Genomic DNA, 27,172 nt, shown 5'->3' with positions numbered 1-27,172 from the left:
CAATTCATAATTATCTAGTATTGACAGGAAAAAATTGTATTTTGTTCTCTGAAGACTGGTACCTTTACAGAGCATTGTCAAATTCGTTAAGCTATAAAACTGTGTTGTGCCGAATTTAAAACTTAAAATCAGAAACGAGCACATGGAAAAAAGTATGTCACAACGTTAGTGATTTACTCTTTCCTGATACTGTAGTAAGTTCTACCTGTTCACAAAATTAGATACCTGCTTTGGAGGACTCTTAGTCTAGATATTCACATTTTGTACTTGCTTGGTGTTGGTAATGTCAGAATGTCTTTGTTTCCAACTGATGTTAACATTTGAAAAAAAAACTTCTTCCATAGTTTTATGTCATTGAATATGCTGCTTGTGATGCCACTTACAATGAAATTGTCACTTATGAAAGACTCCGACCTGTGAATCAAAATAAAACTGTCAAAAAGAACACCTTTTTCAAATGCACAGTGGACGTCCCTGAAGATCTGAGAGATGCGTGAGTAGCTATGCACCCTTTAATAATACGATGGTTAATTAATTGAGAAGTATTGCGGTGGTGTTGGGGGAATATTTTAAAGGACAATTTACAGGTCCATTAAGAACCTTGATAGTGGCTGCTGTATATGAGCTAGAAACTGCAGGCTGGGCTCTGTGCTGAATCTTTGGGATGAGGAGACAAAAAGCAAGTGCTGAGATGGGATCTTCAGGTCTTGCTTTCAGCTTGAGTAGCTGATAAACTACAGTGAGTCTCAGCTGCTGAGATTTGCCTGATAACTGTGATGACATATAGTCCACAGAGAGCTCTGGAAATGTGTAATGAGATAATTTTTCTAATTTCTGAATATACTTTGCTATAAACTAGTAATCATATTACAAGTTCTGTTTTCATGCATCTTCTTAAAATATTTTAACGATCGCTTATCTCCTCAGATGCGCTAATGAAAATGCACATAAAGATTTCAAGAAAGCTGTGGGAGCATGTCGAATTTTCTATCATGCTGAAACTGCTCAACTAATAATACTGGTAAGTAACTATTTTGATGTGGATTTTGCATGAATTTTCAGTATGTTATTTATGTTACATATGTAGTCATCTGTGTGCTTGCATTGAATGCGGTTGAACTTGTCCAGCTATGTAAGTTGTTGGTGTTTTTAATATAGGTAGATGTCTGTTTTTATAGGGTAGGCTTTTGGAAGGGGGATTGGCCTAAATTTAGGAGTAACGTTGTGTCTTATGGTTTTGTCATTGGGCTGAGTGTTTCAGTGATTTGTACAGATTGCTTAAAGCTAACTATAGCTTTCTGAGCTCTGGAATGGTGGAGTCTACCTGTATGGTATTACACTTGGTCCTTTGACCTAACGTTGGGTTTCCCCATGAACTGCATTGGTCCACGTCATGTTGAAGCCTGGATGTGAACTGGCCAACAGATGGGGTGGATTAGCAGGGTTCTGAGAGCCTGGCTCATGAAGAGTGACCAAGCTTGATACTAGGTGGATTAAAGTAGCTTTTGCAAAAATAGCTTGGTTGGTCTTTTCAAATATGAAATGGCTTTTCCAAGCAGAGAAACATACAGCCATTAAAGAATTGTTCACTTAGATTCTTCTGTGCCTGTTTTGTCTCAGTACGTAGACTTTTCCCAGCAGTAGCTTTTCTGCATGGTTCTGTTTACGTAGTATTATCTACTTAAATCTGACTCTAGGGATTTGTGTTTTCCCTTCTTATTTCCTTAGCTCTCCCCCTGAGTTGGTGAGTGACAAGTATGCATATGGTAGAATGATACTGATTATTTTTTTTTTTTTTGTCTGGGGAATATGAAGGAGAAAGAGCTGCTATGTAGATTGGTAGCAAAATTTTTAGCGTAAAATATGCTCTGAGTTAGAAAACTGTAGGTTTGCAGAGGTGGTGCTGAATTTTTCATGCTTGGTTTTGAGGAAGAACAATATCTGTAAATACTGGGAATTTGGATCACGTTTATAACTTCTGTCCTTTCGGTGTGAATTTCTCTAAAAAATGACTGTTCTTTTTGTAGTCTGCCAGTGAAGCAACAGTGAAGAGAGTGAATATTCTGAGTGACATGCATTTGCGCAGCATTCGTACCAAACTTATGCTTATGTCAAGGAATGAAGAAGCTACAAAACACTTAGAAGTAAGTCATAGGTTGAAATTCATGTTGCTTGAAACCAAGCACATAACTAACTGTACTTTATGTTGAGTGCATGTGAATGAGCCTTATTTTGTTTCCTCTCAGTGCACAAAACAGCTTGCTGCGGCATTTCATGAGGAATTTGTAGTCAGAGAAGATCTAATGGGACTTGCTATAGGAACACATGGCAGTAATATACAACAAGCCAGAAAGGTTCCAGGAGTTACTGCAATTGAACTTGAGGAGGATACTGGTACTTTCAGAATCTATGGGGAGGTAAGAGAGGAACTTCTTGTGAATCTGATAAGCATTTTACTTTGTCTGCTTTTAGGGCGGTGAGAGCTGTACCCAGAACTAACAACGGGAAGGAGCAGAGTCCTTTTTTTGAATGGCTGTAAACATATTCACACTGTGGCAGCTTGTATGTGAAGTAAGAGACTTCACTGCAGCGGTTGTCTCCATGTGATGTTTCTTTCCTAATCAGTCCATGTCCTGATGCACAGATTCAAGGGTAGCTGCACTGTACACCTCACTAAACCTGAGAGAGATATTGTTTACTGTAATCTTGATTGATTTTTTTTTTTCAGACTTCCTGTGTTGTTCTTATTCATGCCCTCCCCCTGCCCTGAGCCTGCTATAGTTCACGTGGGGTTTTTCTGATGTGTGGTATCTGTTCTCTGGCCTAGCCAAATATATTAGTCTTATCTGCTTTTTTTATCTGTTTTTTGTAATGTAGCAATTTAATGCTGGTTTTGTTTTTAGCAAATTAATGATGGATTGGACAAAATACTGCTGTATTTCATTTGTGTGCCTCTTACCTGAGGTGTTCTAAATCTTGAGAGATCTCAAAACATTGCTGTTCCTTGGATCAAAGCTATAATCCATTCACGAGGCAGAAGAGCAGTATCATAGCAGTGCTGCTGTCACTGTGGCCCTGTTAGAACGTTACTTGAGGGGTTTAACCTGTCCTACCAATTCTACAGGTGTTTCACACTCACTTAGAACTATGCTGCTGCAAAAATAGCAGGATTAATGCTGGGATTAGGGAAACATCCTGCATTTAATCTTCCTATTAGACTTTACAAGTAACTTGGACATACCTTGATTCTATGCAGTAACCAAAGCAGGAATGGGTGCGCAGACTGGAACTCAAACTTAAAAAGATAATTACTAGTAACTGGATTTTTGTTGAGGTGTTTAATCCGTGTGCACACTGACATTTTCAATTTACTTCCCCCCGATGTATGTATAGTCATTATTTTCATTTTCTGAATTACTGGCTGCAAGGAGCTGAAGATGCGTTATCCAAGCCAGCTTTTTGTGCTATCTCCTGCTGGGGTGTGAGTCACATGGGTTGTATGAGCACAAAACTTCTGAGTACTTGTGGCAGAGTGCAGATATGCATATGGGTATGCTGGAGCGCTTAAGTCCCTGGCAGCTGTTTGCTTTCTCATTCTGATGCTGCTTGTATGACAGCAGTCACTGTTCCTTCCTCTTTATTTGGGAAAGAAGTGATAAACATACCTCTGAGGCAGGACATTGTGAACTCTCTAATTATGTCCTACTTGTAGAGTTCATTGAAGGTGAAAATTGCTAAAGTGTGTTGATCTTTGCATCATTTTATCTGTTACTTGGAGTATGCAGCATAGCTCTGCTTTTTACAACCAACCACTTCCTGTTTGCATGGTTTTTTTCCAAGCTTTATTGCTTGTTTCATCATCTTGAAATCCATTATCTCCCATGTTTCTCCTCTCAGCATTTTGACCTCTGCCAGAAGCTTGTGAATTCCTTGTTTGTTTAGGAGTTACCCCAAAATTTCATTTAAAGGTCCAGGAGGTGGTGATGTTTTTCCTTCGTGTTTGTCTGAAAATATGACAGATGGCAGGGCTTGAAGGCATGATGAAAAGTTAACATTGCTGACAATCACTCATTCATGCATTCTGTGCTTCTGTTGGTAATTTTAAGCTGTATATTTATTTTTTCATTACCTTTATTCAATTAACAGTCATTTAATTTCTGTCACTTAACAATGAAGCCATAAGGAAGGACTTAAGAGTTCTCTGGTCATCTTAGAAAACTTGATAACTGTGGCCAGAGCTAGCATTCTGAAAGGGAAATTGTCTTGGTTGTAATGTTTTGATATGGTTTAGTTGGAGGACTTGTTAGTGTTAGGTCAGAGGTTGGACTCGATGATCTTAAGGTCTCTTCCAACCTAGAAATTCTGTGTTTGTGTTACTTACAAAGTACAGGTTAATGCTTGATGAAAACACATTGCTTAGTGCAGTATGTTTTCTCGTAATTGGATACTGAGTTGTTTCTTTAATGTTGATTTCACAAATAGATTAATTTTGCCTCTCATCTCTTCTTTTTCAAAATGCTTGCCGTTTGGAAGATTTGTGTATGTTGCTGTAGGGTTTTATCTTTATCATACTGCATTCAGAAATGTTTTTTTTAATTTGTTTTTCAGACTGCTGATGCAGTGAAAAAGGCTAGAAGTTACTTGGAATTTGTGGAGGATTTTATTCAGGTTCCCAGAAATCTCGTTGGTATGTAATACAGCTAAAATATGAAAACCTGGGGAAAGAGAGCCTACTAAGCCTGACTATGCATAGAAAATTTAGTTTCTAGTAAAAATATTTGATTTTTCCATTTAATTAAAAAGTAATTTAATCTTTTCAAACTACATGTAATCCTCATAACTACTATCCATTCTATGGATGCATACAGTTCGAATATAATTTTAGATTTTTTGGCCTTCTAACGCAGTTCTGTTTACAAATGTGAAGTAGGAGAAAACTTTGGGGGGAAAGAAGTAGAAGGTAAAAGAATCGGGTTGTTACAATTATGTTGTATGTAAATTATCAAAAAGCTGTTCAAAATATTTTGCACACTGGTGCAAAATTAATCATTCTTGTCCCCCAAAGGAAAAGTCATTGGAAAAAATGGAAAAGTGATTCAGGAGATTGTAGACAAGTCTGGAGTCGTCAGGGTGAGAATTGAAGGAGATAATGAAAATAAACTGCCACGTGAAGATGTAAGTACTTTCTTCTTTCTTCCTATGAAAATGGAAACCTTAACAAATGAGCCATTTTGAATGCTTTAACAAAGAAAATAGGGGGAAAACATCCAGAAGGTGAAAATTTCTGGGGCTTGACTTAAATGACTTAAAATGCTACCTTACAGCGTTAGAACAGGAATATTGCTAATCTCTGCATCATTAGGCAGCTGGCCTATGTGCCCTTGTTTTTTCATGACCAACCTATAATAGTGGTGATGTTCAAGTTATAAAAACACTGACTGTGATTTAGATAGTTCTATGGGATAGAGGCATGCTTGTGGATTGTGTAATAAATCCAGTTTTATTATTGTTTGTTGGCTATAAAAATGAATTTATTTTTTTTTTCAGACCAGCATCTTGCAGTGAATCTTGTATGAAATGATTCAAGAAGGGGTTTTTGCTACTGAAGCCAGACTTATTTTTAAGCTTTCTCCTTCATGTACTGTAGCTGAATAACTATTAACGCTGTCAGCCTAAAATTGTTTTACACATTTTAACTATATGAGAACATGATAAAATCTTCTGAAGGTGCTTCATCTTGCAAAGTTGGTTTAATTAACCACTGCACGCTTCTCAGGAATCTCTGGATGCCTTTACACACGCAGCACTTGTGTTGCATGGGCAACACAATGGAATGTAGACAGTATATGTTAGGTTACCTCAACTGCTAGAATAGGATGTTGGAATGCTAGACAGTCTGAAGTTCTTAACAAATCAGTATTTGTTTCAGTCTTTTAAGCTATTTCTGTGCCTTTTTGCAGCCCAGGATTCAGTTGTCATTGATTGTTTTTATAATTAAAACATTTTTAATCATTTAAATAAAGTGTAGTTTTGATAACTTTCTTCTTGACTGTAAGATTTGGCATTTTGTTTCTGTAGGGAATGGTACCGTTTGTATTTGTGGGTACTAAGGAGAGCATTGGAAATGTCCAAGTTCTTTTAGAATACCACATTGCGTATCTAAAGGTAAGTGTATTTTAGAAGAAAGAAGCTGTAGAAGAAGCTTTTGTTGAAGTAAGAAAATACTTGAGTAACACTTCAGTGGGTTTTGCAACTGCTGAACAGTCTCTTTGTAGGCTGTGAACTAAGGTTTGGGGTTATGAACCCTCCCATTGCATGTGAGAGCCTTTTACATGTAGGTCTTTACATTATTGTGAGTGCTTAGTACTATTGGTATTCGAAGAACAGGACTTTAAACATCACTTCTAAGTGGCATTTGAGTAGTAATATGCAATTGTTTTCTCCATGTTACTGTGTTGATGTAGGATGGAATTTGTAATACGAAGCAGTATTTAAAACAATTACCCATCTAAACTAGTTGGCTCTGTAGGACTAGGGGTGTGACTTCACAGAAATAATTAATTAATTTGATCTTGTTACTCTGTCAGGGTTTTCTAAAAATGACTAGAAAAAGTACAGTGAAGCATTGTTTTTAAGATGATTATCTCTCAACAGCCTTTCAACGTGGTGTTTTTAAAATAAAGGTTTTAGATTTCTTCCAAAATGCTGGGATTGCAAAACTCATAGATCAATCCTGGTACTTGTAGTTAACTTGGAGGTAGCATTAACTCACCTAAAGGAATGTTAGTTATTCCCATGACTGGATGGGCAATGGTTTTCTGTGGGGAAAAGTAAGATGTCTTTATCTGAAATCTCTTGTTTCCTTTTTATGTAGGAGGTTGAGCAACTAAGACTGGAACGGCTCCAGATTGATGAACAATTGCGTCAGATTGGTATGGGTTTCAGACCTTCCTCTGCTAGAGTTCCAGAAAAAGAGAAGGGTTACACGACTGATGAGAGTACCCTCTCCTCAGTACAAGGTTCCAGATCATACAGTGGAAGAGGGAGAGGCCGCAGAGGCCCCAATTACACATCAGGTTACGGTGAGTTTTTTGTGATGTTTTTTACAACTGTAGAGCAGCTATTGAACGAGTGTTCACTATACTTTTGAATCCATAGCTTTCCTTAGATTTTTGTTCAGAGTAGTTAAGTTGAAGGTTGACCTGAAAAATTTAGAATTGCCTTTTTTCCACAAAGCTCAGAAAACCTAGTTAGTTTATTTTCTTGTTGAAGTTAAATTTTAAACTGAAAAAATGACCAAACTGAACTCTGGTAAAATCTTGGCTTCCAATGATAGCAGTTATATGACAAAATTGAAAGTGATGGTGTGTGCAAGAGGTACAGATACTGTTCAGGAGACTTTTTTTTAAATAGTGTTATCTGATTTGGCTGAGAAGAGCTTGTCTGTGATCATGGTCATACTTGTGAAAACTAAAATAACTTAAAATGGATGTAGCACAAAGCTTCTTTGTAATCATATTTTTGTATTTGGGTAGAAACTAACCAGTTTTATTTTAGATGTAGTGAGGTATTCTATGGGACTAAGTAGCAGTTCCTCGTAGAAGTGTGCACATCTCCTTTTCACTCAGCTGCATCCCCCCAGTTGTAAAGTCTGCACATCAATATAGACATACTTCACAAAGATACATAGGTGCTCTAGTAAACAAGGGGGGAAAATTACTGAAAACAGTAAATTACTCTTGATCATTTCTGTGTAGCTCACTTGTGTCACGAAGTCAGACAGTTCTTTTGAATTGCATGGCCTGATGCTGATGATACCTTTGACAATCATGGCATGTTGATCAGGTTTTCTGATGATATTAATAGCATTTATTACTTTGCTGTTTTACTTTTTCCTGGTGAATTGTTTGAATCAACTGAAAGTAATGAACGTTCAGTTTATTTATATGCATACCGTGTTTGGACTTCCATTTGGAAGTTCCTCCCTCACCCCTCCATGGCAAGAATCACATGCTAGAACCACAGGAGTGTAAACACTTTTATTCCAAAACTGTTAGTAGGGAGAGGTCCTGGATGCTTAACATAACTGGTAGGTGTTCAGTTTTTTTAGTAATAAACAGCTGTGCAGGTTTGGTTAGCTCAGAAACAATGGGAAGTTATGAGCAATATTTAATATAAACAGTTAAATTTTTCAAGCACATTACCGCAGCCAGAAGAGGTTGCTTAGCGACAGCCATTAGCTGTAAGGTGGCAAAGTTGTCCTTGGGAATTTCAGAGAAGTTGCCTAGAAACTGCATCAAATGCCTGCAGCGTACACACAAAGAGAAAGTAGTATTTAATTGTTGATTTTATCCACATACATAAATTACAATTTGAGTAATCTTGGATCTTATTTCTGTTATTATTGCAAACAAACTTAAGAATCATAGAAACTTACACTATATTTTATTTGTACATACAAATGCTTTAATATAAATTTATATAAAAGATGTGTCTATAAATTTTTACTTTGAACTTGTGTTTTTTCTATATATTTATAGAATACATATAACTAGGCCAGATACTTCAGAAGAATAAGAATCTGAAACCCAAATACAATCCACATTTCTTACTCATTTCCAATTTTCTTTTCCTTCTTGTACAAGGTACAAACTCTGAGCTCTCTAATCCCTCTGAAACAGAATCTGAGAGAAAAGATGAACTTAGTGACTGGTCCTTGGCAGGAGAAGATGACAGAGAAAGCAGACATCAGCGTGACAATAGACGACGTCCTGGAGGACGAGGACGCAGTGTATCTGGAGGTCGTGGACGTGGTGGACCTCGTGGTGGCAAGTCATCTATTAGCTCTGGTAGTGTGTCTCAAACGTATTTTGAGCTCTGTTTTTGTTCCTTGCAATTTTCTCTCTGACTTCTTAGTACTTCTAAACACTCTGCTTCTACATTGTAATTGTAATACTTCGGTATTTCATGGGGGTTTTGTGATGCACAAGAAAGCAGGAAAGGGACTTTACCAAGGATTATAGTGATAGGGCAAGGAGTAATTGTTTTAAAGTAATAGAGGGTAGATATAGACCAGATACGTAGAAAAAAATCTTTACTATGAGGGTCATGAGGCACTGGAACAGATTGCCCGGAGAAGCTGTGGATGCCCTGGAAGCATTTAAGGCCAGGCTGGACGGGGCTTTCCACAACCTGGGACAGTGGAAGGTGTCCCTGCCTGTGGCAGGGGGTTGGAATGAGATGATCTTTGTCCCTTCCAACCCAAGCCATTCTGTGATTCTTTGATGTATTGTTGTCATAAGCTGTCGCTGGAATTCTGTTCATCATCTTCTATTCATGATGATCTCCATTTCCTTCCTCTACTACACACAGATAATGATGACATTACAGTTTAAAAATCTTGGGCATGCTACCAGTGGTTGCCTTTTGAGTTAAGCTTGTGTTTAGATACGAAATTGGAAGAATTCACAGAAAGGAAGTTACATTTTATCAGAATTTGACTGTGTAAGATAATTCACAACACGTCAGTAGTGACAGAAGTACCATCCTGCTAATGAAGTGAAAGGTATATTTTACACATTTAACAGCTTAAAGTAAAAAAGTTCTTTAATATTACCTTGGATATCTCTGTGATGCAGTAATTTAAGTGCCACATTGTGATGCCTCAGAATATATGTTGTTGGATTAGTCAGAGAGGAACCATTATAAATAGAACTATAGCATTTATACCTTTTCATAAGATTGTTTTAATGCTTTGAAGCATAGATTTAAGTCAGCCTGGAGGTTAAATGTAACTACAGTATCTTAAGTCCAAACTTTCTGTTTGTTTAGTGCTTAAAGATCCGGACAGCAACCCTTACAGCTTACTTGATAATACAGAGTCAGACCAGACTGTGGATACCGATGCTAGTGAATCTCACCACAGTAGTAACCGCCGCAGGAGGTCGCGCAGGCGACGGACTGATGAAGATGCTGTCCTAATGGATGGAATGACAGAGTCTGATACAGCTTCTGTTAATGAGAATGGTTTAGGTATGTAAACAGTTAGATAGTCCCAGAACAATTTTGGAAGAAAAAAGTGTGCTATCAATGTAAGTGCAGTGAAATACTTGTTCATTTTTATTAGTGGCGAGTCATTGTTCTGTTAAAGGTTGCTGTCTGATTAAATGAATATTTCCACTTCCATGGCTCTGCCATGAAAGTTCTTGTTTACTGAGCTCCAGTAGTACTTTCATATGCCTCTTTTGTAAAACGTATCTGATGGAGATACCAAAGACTAACTTTGATTTCAGTTAGTAATGCTGTTTTCATAGAGACACGGTGCTCTGATCAGTGTTCTGTTTTGTCCTTGGTAACCTCACTGTCAGGGTAGGAAAGCTACTTAAGCAGTTAATTTATCTCTAGCCAGCTTCTGCTTAAGTACTTTCCCTCAGTAAATTGTCTTGATACTCGCTGGGACAAGAATATAATCTGTTGCTTAATAGCGTGGAAAAAAACTATTCTTCATGGTTGTGGCTAAAATCTGACATACGGTTATTTAATAAATGAAATATGAGGTCATTAAACATATGCCTACATGTTTTCACGAGCCAGGAGCAAAAAGTAAAATCTAGCATTTACTTCATTGTGTGTGCTTTCAGTATAAATTTGTTGTTCTTTCAGACTGTCTTAGCCTGTCTTTTTTAACAGAAGTAATTTGAAATGCCCCATGCTGAAACTGCTGAAGAATTTATTTTTTTCGTCAGAAATAGTTCATGGTAAACTTTGCAATTGCAGATGATAGTGACAAAAAACCCCAGCGACGCAATCGTAGCCGCAGGCGTCGCTTCAGGGGTCAGGCAGAAGATAGACAGCCAGGTAATTCGAGTGAAGCTGTGGGTATTCTCAGGTCAAAAGCATGAGAGAATGTTGTGTCTGCTGTTTTACATATAGCTGCATAATATATAAAGGTTAATAACTAATAAGACTACTAGATAAAGATGAAAAACATTTCTTACACTAGGAGAACTTTTATAAAGTTCTTAATCTGTCTAATGAAACTAATTTATAATGTCTAACTTTTTGCTTGGAAATACAATTTCTGCTTCTGATCCAGTTCTCATTGAAGTCAATAGCCAAACTTCTGTTGACTTCAGTGGTCCAGGATCAAGACATATATAAAAAGTTCATGATCTGCACTCACTTGCATTTGCGCACTTGCATTGAATGTGACACAACCTTTTCAGCACTGGCTGAGAAGCAGAGTTGGAATGGCAGGTTGTAGGTGCCCTGGCAAGGCACTGTGAGGGAACCTACATGGTATCTGCCAGTCCAGAGCTTGATTCAGACTTCTGCTATCAGTCTTCAGCTTTTGTGAACATTGTAAATCATCCACAAATTGAGGGTGGGAAGGAGGAGGAATTTAAATGAAGTTGCATGTTTTCAATTTTTTTGTTGTTGTGGCTTGTTGCACTTTTGTGTGTACTAACACTTGAAATGTTAAAGGTGAACTAGCTAATTCTCAGTATAATGCCCTGTTCAGAAAATGCTTGTACATCTGTGCCATAAGGTAGTAACAGAAGGTCTTCTAGACTGACAGGCTCAAAACTTCACCCATATTTGTTTTCTGTATATCTGTGGTGCTCATTCAATATTTGACTTGTAAAGCAACAACATTTTTTCTTCTAATAATTAAAACTTTAAGAAAAAAATAACCTTATTTTTCAGCATTCTGTAGTTTTGTTGAAAAATTATAGTTTATAAAGGGGTGGAAGAGATGCTGGTCATCTCTACAAAAACCTCTAGTATTTTTCTTGAAATGAAAGTATTCCACAAACAAAACCAAATCCCCAAAGTTCTCTCGCTTTTTTTTCCTGTTGATTTCTTTGTTCAAAATACCACTTTCAATTTCCATAATAAATATTTTTTGAAAACAACCTTAAGAGCATTGGTAGTTATACTCCTTGGAAAATGCTCTAATAATTTAATCTCTTCTTCATAAATACTCAGTAAGTGTATAGTGAGTGAAATTGAGAGAAGGAATTACTCCTCCTAAATACTAACAGTGTACTTCAGTCATTCAGTTGTGTTATTTATGTCACTATACTTCTTGGGTTCCTACTATGTACATAATTATTAAGATTATTATTATTAAATGGCCTTTTACACTGTGTAAAAACATGCTTCCTCTTTATATTAGAGGAGTTGGGTACAGAACATCATTTTAGAGAAATAAGTCCCCTTGTGCGTAAACTCACTTGGTCTCAACAGTTACGCAGGGACCCAGTTGTGAAAAGTCCAGTTAATGTAACAACCTGTGTGCTACACTTCCTGTGCTGATAATTTTTTTCTTACACAGTCATTGCTAAACCCAGGAAAATAGTTCACCTGAATGCATGGTATACTAAATATAATCGACTGTACTGTTCAGTAGATAATGCTTGCCAACTCTTAATATGCTTTAGTTCATCAAAGATACAAATGCATATTTAAATTTGTAGTACTGTGTATTCTAAAAATAGAGTTGACTCTCAATTGTTGTGGTTACGAGAGGGCGGGATAAGACAAAACCAAGCTACAAGAACATGTGCTGAGGTGGTAAGAAGAAAAGAGGTCAGAAAGCCCCTGGCCAGCATCCAGTAAGTGTAGCCATAGCAGTGTAAGCATGGCTGTCCTGCTGCTGGGTACAGGCTCGCTCATTCAGAGCTACTCGAGTGCCTGTACGCACATCACAGTTAATCCACCCACCCACAAGCCAGAGTTGACAGTGTGGATTGCCTTTTGAGTACCAGGAGGGTGAGTTCTCTTGCCAGTGGCTTCATGAAAGTAACAAGGATTTGAATGCTACTTTTATCGTAAGTGATGCAATATTCTAAACCTCCCCTAATTCTTTTTGTATTTTAACCTACCTTAATTTTTATTACTGTGAAATTTTTCACTAGTGAAGATAGTTAAATCCCAATAATAAACTGTCTATAGTTAAAGAGCCTGCAGTTTTGATCTCTTGAAGATGGGTATAGAAATCCCTTCTTTTTATGCAATCAGGCCAAAATTACTGTTCTTCTAATTTTAAGATTCTGCCTTCAGACCTTCAGATAATCACCAGCTACCACAGATTTTGTTGAAAACTTTATTAATGTAAAAGAACTGATCCTTGCTATGTAGTTGATAACCTGTAAGAGTGAAGGCCTTTTGTGAGATATCTCCCAGTTATAGCGTAACTTGTGCAGAAAAAAGATACAAAGCTTAATGCTAAGTTAAATTTCTAATATGAGCATCACTAATTTTTTTTCCTTGTACAGTAACAGTAGCTGATTATATATCACGAGCTGAATCTCAAAGTAGACAGAGAAACCCTCCGAAGGAGACGCTAGCCAAAACCAAGAAAGAAGCGGTAAGAGGATTTTAAATGTACACTTCCTTTACTTCCTTTTTCTTTTTCCTTGCAGTGAAACAGTAAAGAATGCTTGATTTAGGTCACTTCCGTTAGAGTACTCTGAGTTCAAGAATACATCATGAAAAGGTTGAGAGTAAACAGAATCGAGCAGTAGCTCGCAGAATATAGTGTTAATTTGCAGAAAGCAGAGGAGACTTGAGTAACTGTTTTAGTGTTCAAATTAAAGGACTTAGTAAATATAGTATTTTAGAATACCTAAAGTAGCATTGCATGATAAAATGCAAACATTCCTGTTGCAAGGTTGCTGTGAGCCAGAGGGAAATTGACACTTTATTTTGATGTTGTATTGTGTTTTTACTGAATTTTTAATATCCTGTTTTTATTCTTTAAGGCAAAAGACGCAATTGATGAAAACTGCCCTTCCGAAAAGGCAGTGAATGGTCCTGCTACAACTGCTGGGGATGAGCCTTCTAAATTACAGCACAGTCCTGATGAAAAGAAAGTTACTGTTCAAGAGGAGGGAAATAATCAGGAAGAAGCAGTGCTGAATGGTGTTTCATAAACTGAAGTTCCTAGTTTACAGTTCTTCTACATTACATTTAAAATAGTGCTTGTATAAGCTTGCCAAAGATAGAATATGGATCGCCAGTCTTGACACCGCACTTTCAGTTCCTCCATTTTGGAATACAGAAAGGGGAGGGATCCTGAAGAAATCATATGTTAAACATACTTTGACACCTACTGTGTTATAAATATATCATCAGATGTGCCTTGAGATAGTATATGTAACATTTAAATAAACAAAATTGCTGGCTATAGGAAATGTTATTTTGTTTTCAAAATACGGCAGAGATGTGAGGGGGATCCCTAACATAATACTCTTTATGAAAGCATTAGCTGCTTTTGTTACATTTTTAATAATATGCAACCACTTCTTCACCTGAGGAATACTAGAAAGAAATGCAGTCTAAAATATTTTGCACTGAAATGTAATTTCTCCATTAGTTTAGTCTGGAAACTGGTCTGTTTTAATACATGTTTTTTAAATGCTGTATGTAGAGGAAAAATCTGCAGACCACTGGAATACATTTGTTAAATTCTCATACTCTGCAGGGATACTGGGTGACATTGGCAGTGACTGTTCTACATTGAGGCTTTGTTTGGTTTATTTATTAAACTGTACAGTATTTAAAAATCAAACATAGCTTTAGTTAACACTAAGCTGAATTAGTCATGTCCATTAAGACATAACCTGAACTACTGAAAAGATCAATTTCCAGAAAGTTTATTCTGTATAAACTACATATGTTAGTCCTTAGTAGAGTATTTTTATTTTTGTTTTGGTTGTTTGATGTGCAATATGTTTTTTTTGTATGCTGGTAGTAAAAGAAAATAAACTTTGATCTTCCATCTGTGGACTGTTTCTATCAGAAATTTAAATTGCTATTGACTTAAGGTTTTCAAGCTGTTAACACTAACTGTTGAAACTTACCTGTCAGGCAGCTTGAACCTTTAACTTTTAACAAAAAAAAAAAGCTTTCTAACATGCTAACCTTGCATTAAGATGATGTAAAACATCAGTTAATGTATCTAAAATGACTTACCTTAAGAATTGCTTAGCATGACTAACATAGATAGGAACTAATGTAGGTGTAGTTTTTGAGAAGCTAGAAGCATGATATGCTAACAAATCTTTTCAGGTGCATAAGCAAGAGCAATAATGTAGAAACCAGAAGCAGAAAAAAATCTGGGAAGCAATGGAGGTGTAAGAAGCCAGAGAGAGCACTGCTGAAGTTATACTTATTTGAAAGGAAAATTCTTTTACCTGATTTGGCTAAAAGTGAGAAAGGAAAAAACAAAAAAAAAAAAACTCTGCACAGTACATGCCTCCAGCTGCTGTACTTCATACAGCTAGAGCAGAGTTGTACTAACTAGGCTTAGGTATTTACTTCATTTAAGGATGTATAGTTTTAGTATGACTTAGTGTTGACTTGTCAAGAGTGTTCCCTCCTGGAGAACAAAGTGTTAGAACTCTAAAGTAAACAGAAGAGTCCTCAATGATAGCAGCCACAAGAGTGGAAAACAAATGAGGGGAAAAAAAAGCTGTTTAAAAACAGTCGATGTTACTTGGCAGGAGAGAACTGAAGTAGCTTTCATTCTTTGTAGGCCTTGACAGATGCAAATTGTGAAGCTGCTGCATGGCAATGTTTCAGCTGTGTGTGTGTGGTGGTTTCCTTTTTTTTTTTTTTTAACCCTGCTTTAAGTTCTATAGTAAAGCAAAATATCCTTTTCTGTTACTTTAAGTTCTAAACATTTTCTTTTTCATACTCTTCCCTTACTGATCTTGAGCCTCTGTTTTAAAATTGTACAATCTTTCCGTAGTGGTGTTCTGGTATTACGAAGTGGCCTAGAACTAGTGTAGAGCAATACAGCTACAGGGTAGCCAAAGTTCAGGCAGAGGATGTGCGACTACTTAACACCCCTCATTGAAATAGGGGCATGGTTCTGGAAAAATGAAAGCTCCACATTCCACTGTATATTTATGAGCAGATGGTGTTAATGATTACATATGTTGTACAGCAGTTTTACCATAGTTGCAGAAAGGCTGGAAAGATTCCTGGAGCGTGACAGAACTCTTTGGCCCCAATTCAGATACATAAGACAGCTGCTAGTACGTTTGACTTCATGTAGCCTGGTAAATCCAGCTCAGGTATCTTGGTTTTATGTAATTGGACTAGAATAGTTCTGTGAGACAGGACCTATAGTGATCTAGTCCAACTGCCTGACCACATCAGGGCTAACCAAGAGTTGGAGCATGTTTTTAAGAGCCCAATCCAAATGCTTCTTGCATGCTGACAGGCCTGGGGCATCGACCACCTCTCTAGGAAGCCTGTTCCAGTGTTTGACCACCCTCTTGGTAAGGACGCTTTCTCTAAGGTCCTGTCTGACCCCCCTGGTGCAGCTTTGTGCCATTCCCATGCACCCTGTCCTCAGTGACCAGGGAGCAGAGACCGGTGCCTGTCTCTGCGCTTCCCTTCCTCGGGACGTGGCAGAGAGCAGTGAGGTCACCTCCCAGCCTCTTCTCCAGAGAAGAGGACCTGAGTGTCCTCAGTCTCCCCTCACAGACCTGCCCTGCAGCCCTTCTACCAGCTTTGCTGCCCTCCTCTGGATGCTCTCAAGAACAATATTTGGGGTGAGGCTGCATCAACACTAAACACAGCCGGAGAGTCGCCTCTTCAGGCCGGCTGTGGTGTGCTTAATGCACCCCAAGTGTGACTTGCCCTCCTGGCTGCCAGGACAGCTGCTGGCTCTCACTGAGCCTGCTGCCACCAGCACCCCCAGGTCCCTTCCTGCTGAGCTGCTCTCCAGCCACTTGTCTCCCAGCCTGTGCCGGGCGTTGCTCTGCCCTGTGCAGCACCTGGCATTCGTCTTCCATGAACGTCAAGCTGTTGATGGCAGTCCAATGTGCCGACATACCGAGATCCACTGCAAGGTCTCTCCTCCCTCCAGCCACCTCCCAGATTAGTATCATCAGAAAAACTGCCAAGGGGGAATTCAACTCCTGTATCCAGATCACTGATAAAAACATCAAACAGAACCAGCCCTAGTGGTCATTAGCAGGGTCAATACCAGTGATGTAGCCATCCTTTTTCCTGATTTGACAAATGCAAACTTTATCACATGAACCATAACTTCGTAGTTAATAATGTGTAAAACTATAGTACTTGTTACAGATTTGTAATTTATTGCCATAAAATCCATTAAAAGTTGGAAACTAACAAAAAATATGGGATCTTCCAGATCCATCAGTAACACTTAAGAGCTGAACCAACCTTGTTTTTCACAAGGCAAAACAACTGAGTACATTCAGTTTCTTCAACTTTATTTCTTCAATTAGAAACAACCACGTATCTGTCCTGTATCTTCCTGTCAAATAATTCCTCCTGTTTTTTTCCACCCTCTCCCTAGACTGTTTTCATCATGCTAACTTTGGCATATGAAAGAACAGCAGCATGAATTTTAAACATAACTAGATTAACAAAAATTAGGTAATGGCATGTCAGCATCCAGTAACATGCAAGAAATTTTGGCCAAACCAAATCAGTGGCAGCTTCTACCACATACTAATGAACAGCTTTGGAAAACCTTTAAGCCTCACTCCCTCAGACGTTTCCCAAAAAGCAACTAAGAATTGATCAGGGAGGGAAATACCTTCCCACATTCATTTTTCAAGCCTCATTTGTGTCAAGTCAAAGATTGACATCAGAACTTGCCTTAAGCTGTTTATAAAAGAAAAAAAAATCACTTAAACAAACAAACCCTATGACTTTAATCTCCAATTCATTTTTTAGCTTGGTCTTCCAGTAAATCTTTAGCTTCATTGATTTTGGCTGCTACATATGGTGAACCACCTAGAAGAAAGATAACCTCATGTCACACTAGATGAAACAAGTATTTTGGGGTTTTGGTGCATACAACAAGTAATGAAGTCACTTTCAAGGAGGCCATTTCACCTTTTAAGCGAGGATTAAAAAGTTAAATGCCAAGCAGTAACAAACAATTCTGACTCAATGAAGAACACAGAATTCAGAATAGGCAGAGGTGCCTACTTTAAGCGTAACTAGATTCTGAGCCTTCGGAATGCCACAGGCAGCAGCGTTTTGTAGTTTAGTCTTCGACAGAAGCAGAAGGCTCAGTTCTTGCCATATAGGACCAATTTCCAATGAATTCATATCAACTCAAACTCACATGCTAAATATAAAGTACACAAAATACTCTGATCTTTCACCTAAAATTAAGGTGATTTTAAGTCTCAGTTTAATAAATCTTATTTTAATCAGATACACACAGAAAAGTGCAAGCATCAGTTGATCTGCTGAATCTGTCTGCTTGCTTTAAACCATTCAAACACAAGAATATGTTCCAAAACTGCACAAATTTGGGCACTCTAAAATCTGTTTTCACTTTTTTTTCCTTTTCGTAGCCAGCGTATTGAAATGTCACTTCCCACACAGTTCAGTTCATGGGTAAAAATATGTGTTAGTTGATGAATGTGAATTATTTTTACTTACCTTTATCTGGATGATTTAGAAGCATGATGCGTCTATGAGCTTCTCTAATTTTACTTCTGTTTGCTGTAGGGCTAGTTTAAAAGACAAAGAAAAACTAACTTGAGGTAACCTCACAAAATCCCCCAGATTAAAAAGATATCTCAGAACAATAAGCACTCTGCCTTGCCCAAAGAAATCTTTGATTTACATCTATGCTTTTCCTTTTCCTATTATTACATATAAGTTCTGGGCAGGGTTTTTTATTTTTTTTTCCAATATATTGCATGCCCAACAAGACATGCTATAAAGACATCCACACACATCAGGAGATGAGAGAAAAAAATAAAAATAGGGGCAAATTTTCAAGAATATTTTGGTAACGACCAAGTTAACAGCATTTATACTGACACAGCAGTACTAGATAAACTTGTACTAGATAAACTCTAAGTTTTGGCAGGGAAAGCTACTCCTCTCTCAGACATTCTAGAATAAGTGATGAATTTACACACAGGAAGTAGGTGTGCAGCACTTTCACACAGGATCTGAAATTTAACGGAAGTGACAGCAACCACAAGTGAGCAGCACAACCCTGTTCCCCACACAGAATCAGCCCCAGGTCTTCATGAAAAAGGCTTCGAAGTGGAAATTTGAATGTGCTGCTTGGGATTTAGATGTATGGAAGTCTAATTAGAGTTAGCTTGAAGCACACTACCATGCAGCAGAGAATCCCAAATAAGTACAGTAAGTCCTGAGAAGACACTCCGTATTTCCTGGCTTGACAGTGACATTTCCGGGGGAAATGGCATAGGACAGTCTTGAGCACTGAGTATCCTCCTTTTTACCTTTCATTTATAACAAATTTCCTTTTACCTCACTCCTAGTATTAAAGCTGCTTCTCGTTTAGTCATTTTGGGTTCAAATCCACCTCTGTAATAACCACGGAAGTCCTGGAAGGAAAAGTGTGTTAGTTTAGAATACAATGATTATGTAAGCTTAACTACATCAGCTAAAACAACTCATGATTGCCTTAGCAGCTGCTGAGCTTTTTGTGAAGCTTCCTTTGCACTTGCAATAAGAAATTCAGGTGAAGCAGAGTACTGTAACTTAAATTAATAGTTAAACTTGCCAGAATAACCTCTATTAGTCAACTACCATCAGAATCGCAGATTGTTATTAGTGACAAAATTATGTTTAATTTTAGAAGAAACAATACTATACAGAGACAACAGTCTGCAGCTACTTCATTAAGTACACTTTCAAATAAAAAGATGCCATTGATAAAAACTTACAGGTTTCGGTAGATTCTGAAGTGCTTGTTTTACTTGGGGCTCCATTTGCTTCATAGCTTTTAGTGCATAACGTCCTGAAAGAAATTAGCGTTGAACAAGACTAAGTATGACGTTTCATAAAGGCCTGGCAATTCAGTTTGACTAATAATTTATGGATTAAAATATGGAATAAGGATTTTTTTGGACACAAAAAAATGAAGAGATTTTATTTTTTGTTTAACTACTGCCACATTTCTCATTATAGGCTCTCAGCAGTGTCCAGCACCAGCTGTTACAGTGCACTGGCGCTGAAGCAGGCGTTGAACACATCCACAAACCTGCAAATCCAGCTGCTGCGATGGTCAGGCCAACCGCCACCATGGTACTGGCCTACACAGGAAACAAAAGTCTTTGTTTACCAAAGAAAGCGAAACAAGACAACACAAAAACACAAAACAAGGCTGTCTCTGGAAGCGGGCACCATCAGCCCACAGCCGCCGGGCAGGGCTGCGGCGGGGAGCCGGGACGGGGGCAGCGGGGCCGGGAGGGATCCGGGGGGTGCTCCCCAGCGCCGCAGCCCCTCGTACCCGTCCTCCAGAGCCGTGCCGAGGGCAGCGGGCTCCCTGCAGGCCGGGCCGCCCTCCCGGGGCTCGGGAAGGGCCGGAGCGCCCGCGGCTCCCGCAGCGCGGCCGGGCCCGCCGCACTCACCATGGCCGCCGCCGCTGCCGCCCGGCCCTAGGCCCCTCAGCACTGCCACCGGCCGGGCCGAGCTGGCGGAGGGCCGAGGCTTGTCGCTCGGCCCCGGGCCCCGCCGCACAGCCGCCACCGGCTGTCGTAAAGCGGGGCGGAGCGGCGGCGGTGACCGCCCCGCCGGGGCCGGGCCGGGCGCTGAGGTGGCCGCGGGGCGAGGGCGGCCCGAGATGGCGGCTCTGAGGCAGGGCCTGGTGCAGTGGGGCTGCCCCGGCAGCGTGACAGGCGGCTGTGCCTTGTATAAACGAGCGGTGACGTGCTCGAGATAACGTGTGCCAGACTCGTTTTTTTTACAAAAACCCATGGTTTATCTCCCGTCCCTGTGAGGAGCGTGTGCCCCGTCACATTTTCCTTGTCTTCTGTCCGTCCCACTGAGCTCCGGCCTGCTCCTTCTCGGTCCCCGAGCATTGCCGCCAAATTCGTGGAAATTCCACTCAAATGGCGCCCGCCCTGCCGGGCTGGCACGGGAAGGACTGGCCACGGGGGCAGCAGGGGAAATTAATGCAGGCCCTGGCTCCAGACAATCTCACTAGGCTGATTGTTGAAGATTACTACACAGTGAGGGTGTGAGGGTGAACTGTACATCTGGTACTTGTATTTGAATAATATTGATAATATAATGGTGACACTATATTAACAGCATAGCGCTGCACGTAGCAGAGTGTCTGTCAGGAGTTCCAGTCAGAAGCCATGGTTTTGGAAATGGAATAACTTGGCCTGCAGGAACATGCCAGCCTTCAGCACTGAGCTGCTTTTTCAAATGGGTCACAGCTCTAATTACAGCTGTTCCATGTTTAATTTGCAGGAATTAGAAGCTTTCGTGTTACCTCAGTTCCTCTGTTGGTGTTCTCAGAGGCACCTGGAAAATGAATGCGCAGTGTGGTCTGAGAGCTGGTCACTGGTTAAGACGCTTGTAATTTTGCTGGTTCTTGCAGTGGAAAATATTTTTTCTTCTCCTATTTTAGCTCTTATGAGCACTGAGTGCACTTCGAATACATTGTAAGTTCAGTTTGAGTGTGAATTGTTTTTTTCACTTAAATTTCAAGTGCCTGACACAATGTCTTCTGAGATGTTTGGGGGTGGTCTCCTATTTTCTTCCTTCCCTGTTATTCAGGCAACACTACGTTAAAATAATCTGCTCACTTTTAAAGATGATGGAAAAAAGGTTTTGGATGCATAAGGTGCTTCCACAAAGCATCTCTAAGACTCTCATGAGATGGAAATAAAAGGAAACTTTGATAAAGTGATGGAGTCCCCTTGTTGCAGAGCACAAGGCCCCTGCCAGCCTGTGAAAACTTTTCAAATATGGGACAGGGAGCTAGCAACTGAAAAACAGCTGGATGTTTGCTTTATTTATAATAATAAATAAATAAATAAATAAATAAGATGTAGGGAACTACAGGCTTGATAGCCAACTAGAGTTTCTTCATATAGGGAAGAAAATTAGGTTTTAAAATGGTTTCCTCTTTTTGTCTGTTCTCTATCCAAAAAGGGTGTAGAGCAGTGCAAGCTAATGGCTTTCCTGAGGCATTACCAGTGATTTCATTTTTCCTATCATCTAAAACAAGTAAGAGAGTGGGAATCCTTTCCTGTAATTTATTACATGAGGTTTGGTTTCCATGTTGTGACAGAACCTTTTGTGGGGCCCAGATCTTTGTGGCTTTTGAGAGAAAGCTGTCCCAAATGGGACTGCTGTTGTCTTTCTTTCCTCACTTTGCCCAGCTCATGTCAGGAAGGACTGGAAACTGGTCACAGATGGAGTGTTGCAGGTTTATACCTACTGGATCTTTCTATTCTGTTTTTACTCCCTGAGAGGATCCGAACTTCATGTCTTCCCACTATTCTGAGTTCCCTATCAGAGCCAAAGAGAGTGCTAGAGGTGTTCCAGCTGATGGCACATGGGCACGTTGTATGGGACGAAGACTTAGAGCCAGCGATACAAAATGCCACGTTTGCTAAGGAAGACAATATCTGGGGGGCGCCTCCCGCCACCTTCTGAATATGGTCTCTTCTCTGGACTTTTGTAGCAGCCACGTGCCTCTAGGTGGTACGGGATATATTAAATACTCCTCTCCCTCTGAGAAGCCAAAGGAAGAACCACTGCTTGCCCTTCCTTGGCACTGCCTGTTTCCAGACTGCATTGGCGCGGGTGGCAGCTGATGTAGCCCTGTCCTGGCCAAGGTACCAAACTGCTGCCACTAAACGTTCCGAATGTGCATCAGAGTTAAGAAGTCTTCTGTGCAGAAGTCTGCAAATAGCTGCTCTGAGGCTAGTCCAAATCTGTTTCATTTTCCTCCTTGGCTGCTCAGGAAACCTGAGTGAAGTACAGTAAGGGACTGGATGTTTAAATGCTGTCAGTTCACATTTAAACACAAAATCAGTAACTGCTTGTGTGTATGAATATTTTTGATAACAAGTGCTTGAAGGATCAGACCTGTTTCTGAAACTGGAAGATTTATGAATTTTTACTTAAATATAGGTTGTACTCTCCAGAAACTACTTGTCTAGATGCCCCTGTTGGCAAATGGTGTCTTAAGTCTTGCCAAATGCTGAAACTTGATTTTGTGCAGGCTCTGTACATAAATATTAAGGTGATTTGTTACACAACAGGTAGCTTGGTGTATTTTAAGCCTTGGTCCTTCAAACTACTACAGCTATATAGCATACAGCTAGAGCTTTATGGACATGCTGGTGGCCATATAGACACTGGGGCATGCTGCTGAAATCATAGCTATTACTGCTGATTTCTAGGAATTAGGAAGCAGGCATCATAAGGAGTATCACAATCAAACAAAAGCAGAGAACGCAGAAAACCTCACAGAAATACTTGTTTTCCACAAACAGAGCTGGAAATGCTCTCTTTTGCCGTTGGAGTTTCCATTTATTTAGAAATAGGAATTCTGCACTGTTTGCTTTATGGGTTCATTTTATAGCACCTTATTCCTCTAGGTCTTCTCTCTGTCAACCTTGTGCTGTTGTGCAGAGGATCATTCACAGGGAAAAAGGAATAAGCTCTAATGGGCACAAATTAAATAAGTACACTGCAGTTTTTATCCCCTTTGAAGAATGTCTGTTGTTTATTTATTTATTTATTTATTTATTTTTGAAATCAGAAGGAAGGAAAAACTAATGAGTTTTTTAAAAATATCCTCCCAGCTGGAGTATACAACCTTTTATTTCACTTACTGTGTTTCTAAACTGCTCCCTTTATATTTTCCAGAGAAACCCTGAAGCTTTTGTGATTTCTTCTGTCAAGAGTTTCATCCTAGTGCTGTCTTAAGGTTTTCCACTCGGCTAAGATACCTTCTGATAGAAGATGATTTTCCTTTTATAAGCTTTGTCTTACTGGACCATCCAAAGCAGACACATGTAGAACATAAGCAAACTTCTCCATTAAAATGGACCATTTCTGCAGAAACCTGGTAATAAATACTTAACCATGCCTTCTACAAACTGGACAGCAGGTCACATAGTAGTGCATTAAGAAGGTTTGTGATGTACCTGTTCAACATCTATATAAGGCTGCTAAACATTTTTGTAAGTGAAAATCGAGGTTACGTGCTGCAGCTGTTGTCCTGTGCACAGCTGATCCTCATGCTTCTCTGTTGCTTGAGGCTGCAGCTATACCACGCTCCCTGCTGTGGCTGCACCAAGCTGCTCAGAGGCTCACCCTGGGGCATCGAGGTGAAGAATTTCTTAGGTGCTTTTAAATGTTTTATTCTCCCTGGTTTTAGAACACAATTTATTTATATTTTAATATATACTTATAATAAAAATAGGTAGAAATTCTTGTTTATTTTATTTTATTTTCTCCAAGCTTTTTTCCTATTTTTTCCTATACTCTACTTTCTTTGGCTATACTAGTCTGCCAATTATGTTTCACATCTTCTTTCTTTTTCTTCTCGTTTATTCTTTTTGAGATTTCATTATTTCTTGTGTCCTAAACATCTGTACCAGAATACAACACTGTGCTGTCTCACCTGTGGCTAAATTACCTTGGTGTTTGTAGCATCACTTTGTCTTTAAATTGATAATCATAATTATTAGAGCATAGTGTGGATGACACTAATTGTAAACTTAGATTCACTCACTTGGTAAGAATTGTTATGGGCTTTTTAAAATCAAACAAAGCAGGGTTTCACTGTAATTCGATGCCAGCTATGAGCTGCGTATGTGTGGCTGGTAGTACATCTGTGTTCACAACAATCATAAGAGAATCTGCCTTGCAGTGGCATTATTTGGCTTCCCAGCTTAATTAAAAATCAGATAAGGTTGCAGGAAAGCAACGGTGAGGCAAGGTCTGTAATTGTTAGTAAATTAGTCACAAAATTCCCTGAAGATTAACTAATGAATACAGCATCTACATGTGCACTTTCTCTCTCAAAAGTTTCTAAAGTCCAGTTTGCTACTTACCATCTTTTACGCATGGTATCCTGCAATACGCTTCTCCATAGGGGAAAAAGCAATGAGATAATACTGAAGTGTTTACCAGGGACATTATATTATTTTTGGTTTTGTGTTGATTATTACTGTCAAGCTTTCCTTTTGAAATACGTATTCTGCCAGTATTGGTGCTGAAACATGTGTCTGTGCTGTGAAACTCTATTAAGTACTACAAAAACAAGCTTGTGCCATTTTTGGCAAAGAAATTGAGTAAAGCCTTTATTTGCACTGCCTTAATGAATTGTAGTGATCAGTATCTCCTCACAATGAAGGTCTTGATCTTAGGTTTCCCCCACTTGGAGATTATCACAGGATCAAGGCCTAAACCATCTGTCTGTCAGATAGGCCTTGGTCCCTTTATACACTGCGGGTTCAGGTGTGCATCCTAACTCCTACCTAAAGATGACAACTGAAGTGTCAGTGTTATCAGCCAGGAAGGAAAACTTGAGCAGAGCACGGAAGGCAGGCGAGGAGGAAGAAGACAGCTATGAGCACTGGAGGAGGCTGCAACAGCACTCCTCACCCATGGCTTATAAGAAGCTTTCTCTAGGCATTAAGTGTTCTTCTGAGGAGATTATGGAGGGTTTTGCAGCTTTGGTGGTGGTGATGAGGTTGAAATTTGAATCTGAAACTGTAATGCACAGGTGCAGGTGATGGAAGCAGTAATGGGCAGCGCTCTTTTTGTGTTTTGCTTTTGGTTTTTATGTTCCACTACACAGATAGAGAATCACTGAGTTAGGTGGAACCTTTCAGAAGGAGGAATCACAGAATTACAGAATTTCTAGGTTGGAAGCGACCTCAAGATCATCGAGTCCAACCTCTGACCTAACACTAACAGTCCCCACTAAACCATATCCCTAAGCTCTACATCTAAACGTCTTTTAAAGACTTCCAGGGATGATGACTCCACCACTTCCCTGGGCAGCCTGTTCCAATGTTTAACAACCCTTTCAGTAAAGAAGTTCTTCCTAAGATCCAACCTAAAACTCCCCTGGTGCAACTTTAACCCATTCCCCCTCGTCCTGTCACCAGGCACGTGGGAGAACAGGCCAACCCCCACTTCACTACAGCCTCCTTTAAGGTACCTATAGAGAGCGATAAGGCCACCCCTGAGCCTCCTTTTCTCCAGGCTGAACAAGCCCAGCTCCCTCAGCCGCTCCTCGCAGGACTTGTTCTCCAGGCCCCTCACCAGCTTTGTCGCTTTGTCCTTGTTCCTTTTCTTTAAAAGCAGCTGGTGACATTTCGAGAGAAGATTCGAGACTGCAGGCAGGATAAGAAAGGAGTGAAAGAAGCACAGCAAAGTCCAGGGAGGCTTTTGCTCAGGCAGAGAGATTGCTGCAAGGCCTAGCAGGCATAGAATCAGGCCTACAGATAAAGTAAAACTTCATAGGGATAATCCTGGAATAGTTTCAACTCACTCATTGAATTAATTGAAATTTTCCAAGCGTGGAAAACACAATCCTGTTGATTATATAATGGGCAATAAATAATTTGTATACAACCCTTTCAGTTGTTCTGCCTTGACAGGATTATTTGATAAAGGTGCTGCTGCAAGGCTGGCATCAGTAGAACAAGTGTTCAGTCACGTCGTGATGTATCTGCAATGTTGTAAGTTCATATGTTTCCCAAAACACGTAAAGTTATCTGGATTTCATGTAGGAAGAACTCTGCTCCTTGGTGGACTGCTGTGAGGAAAGGCAGGAGGACGAGCATCCAGGGGAGCAGGCCCAGCCAGCACAGGTTCATGAAAGGCAGGTTCTGCTTGTCCTAGCTCATCTCCTTCTATCATTGTGTGACCAGACTGGTAGGTGAGGGAAGGGCTGTTGATATAGCCTACTTAGACTTCAGCAAAGCCTTTGACATGGCTTTGTATTCTCCTGAGGAAGACGGCTGCCCGTGGCCTAGACAAGTACACTCTTCTCTGCGTAAAGAACTGGCTGGACAGCTGTGCCTAGTGGGTTGTGGTTAATGGAGTGAAGTCCAACTGCAGTCCTGTTACAAGTGGTGTTCCCCACTGGTACTGGGGCCTATCTTGTTTAATACTTTATTGATGACCTAGGTGAGGGGATAGAGTGTGCCCTCAGTAAGTTTGCAGATGACACCAAGTTGGGAGGCAGTGTCGATCTGCCTGAGGGTAGGGTGGCCCTTCAGAAGGATCTGAATAGGCTGGACTGCTGGGCTGAGGCAAATGGGATGAGGTTTAAAAAGGCCAAGTGCTGGGTCCTGCACTTTGGCCACAATAACCCCATGCAACACTATAGGCTTGGGGCAGAGCAGCTAGAAAG

At 39.8% G+C, this 27,172-nt stretch overlaps 2 protein-coding genes across 5 annotated transcripts in view; one reads left to right on the top strand and one right to left on the bottom strand.

The window, feature by feature from the left end:
- The window catches only part of FXR1 (FMR1 autosomal homolog 1), a 28,747-nt gene extending 14,554 nt beyond the window's left edge, over positions 1-14,193 (top strand). Inside the window, exons 5-17 of one of the 3 annotated variants that reach the window (XM_032193770.1) lie at positions 345-493; positions 928-1,021; positions 2,028-2,144; positions 2,247-2,417; positions 4,609-4,687; positions 5,066-5,175; positions 6,079-6,165; positions 6,875-7,082; positions 8,682-8,849; positions 9,832-10,032; positions 10,777-10,857; positions 13,281-13,372; positions 13,767-14,193. In XM_032193770.1, coding sequence (XP_032049661.1) covers positions 345-493; positions 928-1,021; positions 2,028-2,144; positions 2,247-2,417; positions 4,609-4,687; positions 5,066-5,175; positions 6,079-6,165; positions 6,875-7,082; positions 8,682-8,849; positions 9,832-10,032; positions 10,777-10,857; positions 13,281-13,372; positions 13,767-13,937 — 1,728 coding nt within the window. In that variant the 3' untranslated portion in view covers positions 13,938-14,193. Of the gene's footprint in view, positions 1-344; positions 494-927; positions 1,022-2,027; positions 2,145-2,246; positions 2,418-4,608; positions 4,688-5,065; positions 5,176-6,078; positions 6,166-6,874; positions 7,083-8,645; positions 8,850-9,831; positions 10,033-10,776; positions 10,858-13,280; positions 13,373-13,766 lie in introns of all 3 variants that reach the window. The other 2 variants (XM_032193769.1, XM_032193771.1) reach the window with 2 other exon arrangements.
- On the bottom strand, positions 8,025-20,526 carry DNAJC19 (DnaJ heat shock protein family (Hsp40) member C19). 2 transcript variants are annotated; one of them, XM_032193773.1, is made up of 7 exons: positions 20,403-20,526; positions 20,033-20,084; positions 19,716-19,789; positions 19,297-19,373; positions 18,448-18,518; positions 17,696-17,787; positions 8,025-8,304 (listed from the first exon to the last, which is right to left on the bottom strand). In XM_032193773.1, exons 1-6 carry the CDS (start codon positions 20,403-20,405, stop codon positions 17,717-17,719), a joined length of 348 nt encoding a protein of 115 aa, XP_032049664.1. In that variant the 5' UTR covers positions 20,406-20,526; the 3' UTR covers positions 8,025-8,304; positions 17,696-17,716. The 2 variants fall into 2 exon arrangements, with proteins under 2 accessions (XP_032049664.1, XP_032049663.1); XM_032193772.1 differs by lacking the exon at positions 8,025-8,304 and having other exon boundaries at positions 17,098-17,787.
- Positions 20,527-27,172: the final 6,646 nt, after the last annotated feature.

This window comes from Aythya fuligula, chromosome 9, assembly GCF_009819795.1.
Source record: "Aythya fuligula isolate bAytFul2 chromosome 9, bAytFul2.pri, whole genome shotgun sequence".
Lineage (NCBI taxonomy): Eukaryota > Metazoa > Chordata > Aves > Anseriformes > Anatidae > Aythya > Aythya fuligula.
The sequence above is the reverse complement of the archived record's forward strand: the minus strand, read 5'-3'. Positions and strand labels throughout refer to the sequence as shown.